This window comes from Mus pahari, chromosome 15 (assembly GCF_900095145.1).
Source record: "Mus pahari chromosome 15, PAHARI_EIJ_v1.1, whole genome shotgun sequence".
In the NCBI taxonomy this organism is placed as follows: domain Eukaryota; kingdom Metazoa; phylum Chordata; class Mammalia; order Rodentia; family Muridae; genus Mus; species Mus pahari.
Window position 1 is genome coordinate 67571046 of NC_034604.1, and position 8326 is coordinate 67579371.

General features: G+C 43.6%; 1 protein-coding gene across 2 annotated transcripts in view; it reads left to right on the forward strand.

Annotated features, from left to right (window-relative positions):
• Positions 1 to 8326, forward strand: part of Cfap53 (cilia and flagella associated protein 53) — a 65572-nt gene that overhangs the window by 37085 nt on the left and 20161 nt on the right. For both annotated transcript variants that reach the window (XM_021214975.1, XM_021214974.1), the window contains one exon: positions 373 to 475. In XM_021214975.1, the coding sequence (XP_021070634.1) occupies positions 373 to 475 (103 nt within the window). The remainder of the gene's footprint in view (positions 1 to 372; positions 476 to 8326) is intronic.

Genomic DNA, 8326 nt, shown 5'->3' on the forward strand with positions numbered 1-8326 from the left:
TTCCTTCTTCTTTCTTCTTCTTCTTCTTCTTCTTCTTCTTCTTCTTCTTCTTCTTCTTCTTCTTCTTCTTCTTCTTCTTCTTCTTCTTCAAGATTTATTTATTTATTTTATGTATATGAGTACACGGTAGCTGTATAGATGGTTGTGAGCCATCATGTGGTTGCTGGGAATTGAACTCAGGACATCTGCTCTCTCTGGCCTCACTCCCTCCAGCCCCGCTTTCTTGGGCCTCCACTTCTCCATTCTTGATCCAAGATCCTCCCTGGCAATTCTAGAGACAACATGGCTTTAGCGCCCAGAAAGCGATCAGCAACAAGTCTATTTTGGAAAGGAAAAAATCACCTGTCAAGTAATTTCTCTTGCCTTTCTTAGTGCAGCAAAAACTCAGAGAACAAGAAGAACTTGCTCTGCATGAACAGCGCATAAACGAAAGCCTGAAGGTGCTTCACCAGGAAGATATGGAGGACTTTGCCAGGTACCATTGTGTTCTCTCTATTATCCTTCCTTATGGAGAAAAATGTATCTGTAACATAGCGGGCGATGCACCATTAATCCATACATTACTGATGCTATTTTATATCAATGTCACGCTGGTCCTTCTAGAACATCAGAGCAAACCATAAGATTTCATATGGAAGTAGGAACAAGCTGTATTGGTAAAATTAAATTCCACTGTCATTGTGGGACTGAATGTACACATTGGTTTTTAAGCTAGATGAGCATCTTAAATAGCAACATAAAATTTGCAAGAATTAAAAAAAAATTTAAGTAGGGGGCTCAGCAGTTAGGAGCATTGATTGCTCTTCCAGAGGTCCTGTGTTCAATTCCCAGCAACCACATGGTGGCTCACAACCATCTGTAATGGGATCTAATGCCCTCTTCTGGTATGTCTGAAGACAACTACGGTGTACTCATGTATATTAAATAAATAAATGGTTCTTTTTAAAAAATAGACTTAGCAAAAAAAATGATCAAAAAAATTAAGTAATTCAAGTAAGCTTTCTATTACTATAACAAATACTTGAAGTAAAGAACCTCCAAAGATTCAGGGGCAGGGGGGTGGGGTCTGCGCTCATAGAGCAGTGATCCATGGGAGGTAGGAAGGCAGGATCAAACTTTGAGACTCTGATTATTTTGGGCACACTTAAGCACAGCATAATTTGGTGAAAAATTTTCTGGTGATACTTAGCTCTACACCATGTACACAACAAAGCCTAAGACATGACCGCATCGAAACTCTCCGTAAAGCACATGCGACCTATCCCATAAACACGGGTTCTGGAGATTGACTGAAAAATAAAAACAAAACCAAGCCCATAATTAGGGTCTGGGCGAGGATCCAGCAGTCTCAGCTACACAGATAGCACAAAGGCCAGCAGGCTATTAACCATGTCAACTCCCATTCTGGGGGCAGAATCGAGGTCATAGATCTCTCCCTTTGAAGGGACAGCCCTGTGTGTTTAACCTTCCTGTACTTCTCTATGAGCTCAGGGTCCTCCATGCTTCCTATACGAGGAGAAGTGCTTATTTCCCTCATTTTGGGAGTTATGCCAGTGTTTTCAGGGGGCTTCCTTATCCATTCCTTACAGCTTTATCCTTTATTGTGAAGTCCTCTTTCTTTCTTTCTTTCTTTCTTTCTTTCTTTCTTTCTTTCTTTCTTTCTTTCTTTCTTTCTTTCTTTCTTTCTTTTTTGAGGGGGAGAGGGTTTCGAGACAGGGTTTCTCTGTATATCCCTGGCTGTCCTGGAACTCACTCTGTAGACCAGGCTGGCCTGGAACTTAGAAATCCGCCTGCCTCTGCCTCCCAAGTGCTGGAATTAAAGGCGTGCACCACCACTGCCTGGCTCCTTTTTCTTTTCTTTCTTTCTTTCTTTTTTTTTTTTTTTGTTTTTTTGTTTTTTTGTTTTTGGTTTTTCGAGACAGGGTTTATCTGTGTAGCCCTGGCTGTCCTGGAACTCACTCTGTAGACCAGGCTGGCNTGTTTTTTTGTTTTTGGTTTTTCGAGACAGGGTTTATCTGTGTAGCCCTGGCTGTCCTGGAACTCACTCTGTAGACCAGGCTGGCCTCCAACTCAGAAATCCACCTGCCTCTGCCTCCCAAGTGCTGGGATTAAATCCGTGCGCCACCACGCCTGGCTCTCCTTTTTCTTTTTAAAGAGGTTCTTTTCCCTCACAGCTTCAGTTTCAATGAGGTAATGCAGATAGCTAATCACCTAGTGACTGAAAGGTGGGAGACAGGAAGAGGGAGGGGCTGAGGTCCCAATATTGCCATAGTGGTCCAGTGATCACAGGGCTTCCAAGAAGGTTCTACTTCAAAGTATCTACTACCAGGCTGTGGTGCTGGGAAGGTGGGTTGGCAGATGATAAGGTGCTCACTGCAGAAGCCTAAGGATTGGACTAAACCACAAGAACCCACATAAAAGCTGGCAGCACTCAGACCCAAAAGATAGACGATCTCTGGGGCCAGCTAGCTAGCTACACTCACCAGATTGGTGAGCTCTGACTTCAACAAGTGACCCGGCCTTAATAAATAACATGGAGATCTGGAGGGTGACTGAGGAAGATGCCTGGTTTGCATCAGAGACACCCAGCAGACATCCAATTAGCCTAGTAGCTAGATGAGCAGGGAGGGCTTACACATACGCACATAGTCCGTGTGTCCCCAAGACTAAAACGCTAATGTGCTTTATTGCTTTCGGAAACACCACTGTCCTCCTGTGACTATCTTCTCTGGGATCAGTGTGTTTCCTTATGAGTACCCAGTCAGGCTCAGGTGAAAAAGCAGGCCAATGTCTCCTGCAGCCTTTCCTCACTACCTTCCCGGGTGCAGTAGAGGAAAAGGGCCCTCCTCCCCTAATTCAGTCATCCTCTCTGCCCTGGGGAGGGGGCCTTTCTGTTCATTCCATGATACTTGGTGTATAGAAATACATTCTCCACCCCCCCAGAAGAATATGATTTTGTACCTTATGATAAAAAATCGTATGTAGCCTACCCTGTTGACCTTCGCTGACTGCTTACTGCCTGAAGAGGCTTGTCACCAAGTCTGATGATCGTGTTTGATCCTCAGAAAACTCCTACAGGTTGTCAACACGCACGTGTACACACACTCGCATGCACAGCTCGTGTGTGTATATGTGTGTGAGTTTGTCATGGCATGCATGGGAAATCAGAGGACAAACTGTTAGAGTCAGTTTTCACCTTCTACCATATGGGTCCTAGGTGACAACCTGAAGTCATCAGGTTAGGTGGCAAGTTCCTTTACCTGCTCCTTTACCTGCTAAGCCATCTTGAGAACGCTTCTTCCCTTCTTTGAAAAGCTTACTGTTGGAGATTTGAAAGAGTCTTTGTGAATACCACCTCCTCCCACCCAGTGTACACTCAACTGGAAGATGAGAAAAGACTGTCAACTAGAAGCCCCGTAGATCCCTATCACTACCTGGGAACATTCAACTTCCGTTGTTTAAAACAACTTACTTCCCCTTTCTCTTTGAGTTGGCAAGGCTCGACTCAGTGGTCCTTGCTTAGGATAGCTCACGCGCTTGAAGTCAGAAATGAACTGAGGCTGAATCCACCTGGAGGCTTGGCTGGGTAGACACTAAAGATACCTACTTATGTCACTGGCAGTGAGTCTCACTGTGGTAGGGGATCTCACCTGTGTTAACAGCTGGAGCTCCTCCCTGGTTTGAGGCTTGGAGTATGGATAGTCGGGTAACTTGTTCTGAGGGAGAACGTTCTCATAGCAAGTATTCTAAGAAACAGAGATTGGCAGGTCCAGGCTAAGTGACATGCATAGGATTTGTGCAGATTCACAGCGATGGAGATAGAAGCTCCTCCTCTGGTTAGAATATCAGTGGCTTTCAAGGCTGAAAGGCATTTCAGAAGGGAGGTGAGAGGTAGGATTACAGCCTGTTTTAGAAGACAGTCTTAGAAGACAGAATCTTCCACAGAGGGATATCTAAACAACTCTTTCTTATAAAAGTTGGTAGCTATTTTAACTGACACTTATGACTATCCATCAGTTTAATTAAATTATGACATTACCCATAGATAATATAGCCCACCATGCAGTAATACATATTCTACACACATTATGTATATGTAATGCGTGTATATACACACATATATTAAATATATGCAATATATTTACACACATTACATATTTACTTATATTACAATTTTACATATATTTACATATGTATTTTATACACATGTGTATTTGCATATATTTACATATATTTATATGTATGTGTGTGTTTACATATATTACATGTATGTAATATGTAATGCATGTATTACATACCTTTACCTGCTTGTCCCTAATAGAAAAGTTAAGTAAAGATACCTTGCTTTTCATCCCAGAAGGTCTCTTAAGCATTATCTAAAAAGCTTTAGTGTGTTTTCATTTTAATTTGAGACAAATGTTCCAATGGCCCAGGCTGGCCTCAAACTCAACATGTAGCCCAAGCTGGTCTCTAACTCATGGTTCTGCCTTAGCCTTATGAGTATTGGGATTATAGTGTGTACCACCACACCTGGCAAGTTCAAGCTTTTTGTTTGTTTGGTGTTTTTTCTCTTGTTTTCTCTCTTTATTTAAATTTTGAGACAGTTTTGCTATATTGTCCTGGATACTCTGGACTTTCAACATAGACAGGCTCAAACCTTTAGGGATTTTCCTGCCTCTGACTTCCAAGTACTAGCAATATAGAAGTGCATCATAGTATCTGGTAACATTCAAAATTTGTAACCTTTATGTGCATATGTGATGTATATGTGTGCTCACGTTCAAGTGGGGTGTGCACAGGCCATTAAGTACAGGTGGAGGCCAACTCTACCTTTTAATCTTGTTTGAGACATTCTCTTGTTTGCACACACCAGGTAGCTGACTGATGAGCTTCAGGTAATGTGTGTGTGTGTGTGTGTGTGTGTGTGTACTGCACAGGCATGTGAGCATGTGCTTGTGCTCATGTGACAGTACTCATGTAAGAAGAGGCCTATAAATATTAACTTTTATTCTTCTGAAGTAACTCTCATCTTCAAGGCTTCTTGTCTCCGTCTGATAAACTAAACCTAGTCCTAGAAGCTTCTAGCCTCCATATACTGTAATCTAGGAATAGAATATTTTCAATTCCTGCAATTTACTGCTGAATAACTTCACCCTTTCTTCTTTCTGAACTCTGTTGGTTGATTTAACTCAGATGTTGTGGTTCAAACTGCTCTCCAAGCCGATTGATTTAATCTAGCTCCTGTCACTGAATTGCTCTGCTTGGCCTTAAACTAACTCTGGCAATATGTTCTAATCTTCTGGCTCTTTCTCATTCTCTGAGTCATTCTGTCTTTATCTGTGTCTAGCTTGTGCTTTCTTCAACCTGTCTCTGTGAAACTCTCTCAGTAAAACTACCTCCTCCTCTCTCACTGGACTGCTCTCTCTTAAATAGCTTCCCTTTCCTCTCTCTCCTCATAAGAGTTAGGCATATCCTAGTCTGTCAAATCTTTCACTGATTCATCACTTTGTCTGCCACTCAATTAGACATTATTTTCAAACAAGAGTGCTTCCTTCTACAAACTAACTTTACCTTCATTGTTTGGATTAAAGGTGTGTAGTTAAGAGCATGTCTGTATTCAGCCAGAGGGATTTAAGGTATGTGCTAAGGGCTGATCCACACTACAACTAGAAACAGGTTGTTGTTGTTTTGTTGTCATTGTTGTTGTTTTCAGTAAATAACACAATCTCTGGGTTCATGGTGGGATCAATTATCCTGTAACAGAGGTGAGAATAGAATTTGTCCTTTCTCTATCTCTTTCCACTTTACTGCCTTAAGGCAGAGTTTCTCACTGAGCCAGAAGCTAGCTGTTTTGAACAGACTGACTCCAAGCTGTGTGACCATGCACAACTTTCTGGTGGTTGCTGGAGAACTGAACTCAAGTTCTCCTGCTTGCAGAGCTGGTGCTGCATTCCACCCAGCTACCTCACATCCTGCCTGATTTTCATCAGACATGGGGTCACAACCTTTGCCCCAACAACCAAGGTTTGGCTACTTAACCTCTATAAGCCGATTTAAGAAGCCGATTAATAATTAAGAGCAGGAATTCAAAAGAAGTTTATTCAATATGCCCACATTGGAAAAAGGGGCAAGGAGATCCAGCAACCCCTCAAGTCCTTCGTTAGGGGTTCTGACATGAGGGTAAGATATCAATAAAGGGCAAGTCTGTAGTGACAATTTTGAAATTTTGCTTTCTTTAAAAACCACAGTAATATTATAAGAATATGTTTTCATTTTAATCCCAGGTGTGGTACATGGGGCTGCTTCAGATTGTCCACAGCAACTGACTATGATTTGCCTCAAGGGGCATGATTTTGCCAGCTGCAGATAGTTTCTGGGATTGTTTGACATTTGGAATTCTGGGAATGTTTCAGAGGATAGATGCTAGTTTCTGGAGAGGAAATGAGGGTTGTAGTTGTTGGTTGGTTGTTGTTGGTTGTGATTTGTTAGTCATATATGGAATGAAGAAGAGGAGGAAGAGGAAGAGGAAGAAGAGGAAGAGGGAAAAAAGAGGAAGGAGGAGGAGGAGAAATAATTAGATATCTTGATAGTGAAGCTCAAATTTGCCTCCAGGAACTCAATGTCCCTAATCAGCAGGAAGTAGTCTAATGATAACCTTGTACCCTTTCCCCTCTGTCCTTTTGCTGCCAGGATCTGCTTTTGCCTTCAGGATATTCAGACACAGTTGCACCCTGGGCGGGTTGGGTTCACAGAAGTGAGCTCACAGGAACTCCAGGACTTGAGTGCTGGGAAGAAATGACCTTCTCCAAGAAGATTACAGTAGAACAAATCTCTTTATTGGGAGGGAGAGAATACTCTGGGCTATGTGAGCCTTAGGGAGTAGGTAGGACGTTTTCATGGTGAGGGGCTTTACATTATTGGTTGGTACTGAGATGCTTCATTTGCAAGAAAAGGACTTCCAGGTTCTTGCTGGGCATGACCTTATAGGGAGAGAGGAACTTAAACCTGTACTTTGGCCACCAGGCTACAAGACTACCACAACCATGGTAGAGGTGGGGTCACAAGACTATAAGCACAGTGGCACGCGGGCTCAGAACAGGGAGTGAGTGACCCATACTCGTACTGCTGTGGAGATGAGATTTTGGCAGTCTGGACATGTCTAGTCACTCTTGCTCCAGGCCTGGTCCCCCAGCCGTATGGCTCACCTGTCCCACATCTCCCCCTTTTTGTTCTATAAAGGGGCAGCAGCATCATAGTCATCAGCCTCTGTACTGGAGACGGTTTGGTACTGAGTAAGAACCTGATTGGCAGTGGTTTGTGCAGGGCTACTTATCTGTCGCTTTAGAAATTGAATGAGGCAAGATGGCGGATGGAGTATGGCTCCAACGGCCAGTGCAGAACAAAGGAGAGGTAGAAGCCAATCTACCAGATGGTTTGGGTAGCACGGGCTAGGGGTATGGGGCTCATGGTGTGCCCAGAGATCTCACCTGAGATCTTTGAGCATTTGTATGTCTTGTTCTGCCGCACCAGATTCATTGACACAGAAGCAGCATTCCTTCTCTAACACAATGCAAGTCCTTCCCCGTTCAGCAGTCCAGGACCCTCCAGTTTCAGAGAACAACGCCCCAGTAGGGTGGTGATCTGTTGCTGAAGGGACTCAAGACTGTAGTGAAAGCCATGGCCTGGTCAAGCCTGTCCTGGAAGCTGCTGGCCAGACGGTGTGTTTGGATGAGGTCAGCTCCAGCAACTCCCATGATGCCCTGTGTGACTGTGAGATCCAGTCCAATGAGCAGAAAGATGAAGATCTCTCTTCTCTTTCAGTGTCCCAGCTGTAAAGCAGGATTTTCAGGCTCACAGAAATGAACCTGGGAAACATTCATGATGGGGGTGCAAAAACCTTGAAAGGGGGTTTTAATGCAGGAACCAGTAGGGTTGCTACATCAGAGAAGGAAGAAGGGGGTCACTTAGCACACATTGGCTTTGTGACAGTGATGTTATGGTATCATGTAGGATGGGATCCTGAAGAGGGCCCTAGAGGCAGAAGGGGAAGTGTAGATTGAAGAGAGGAAATGACTCTCATGTGGGTAAGGAGTTGTGGAGCAAGATATCAATAGGAATAGCTGCCAGTAGTGGCTGGGAGAGAGAAGTACAGAGGAAGCATTGGGAGGAGTTGGTGTGGGTGGTTAGGGGAAGGAGGTCGGCTGTATATCAGATTTGTTTTAGCCAGGAGAGGGTGGCTTGGTCTCTGTTGAACATTAACATGGGTAAAGACCAGTTTGGAGGCAGTGACAAGCTTGTGTGTGTGTGTGTGTGTGTGTGTGTGTGT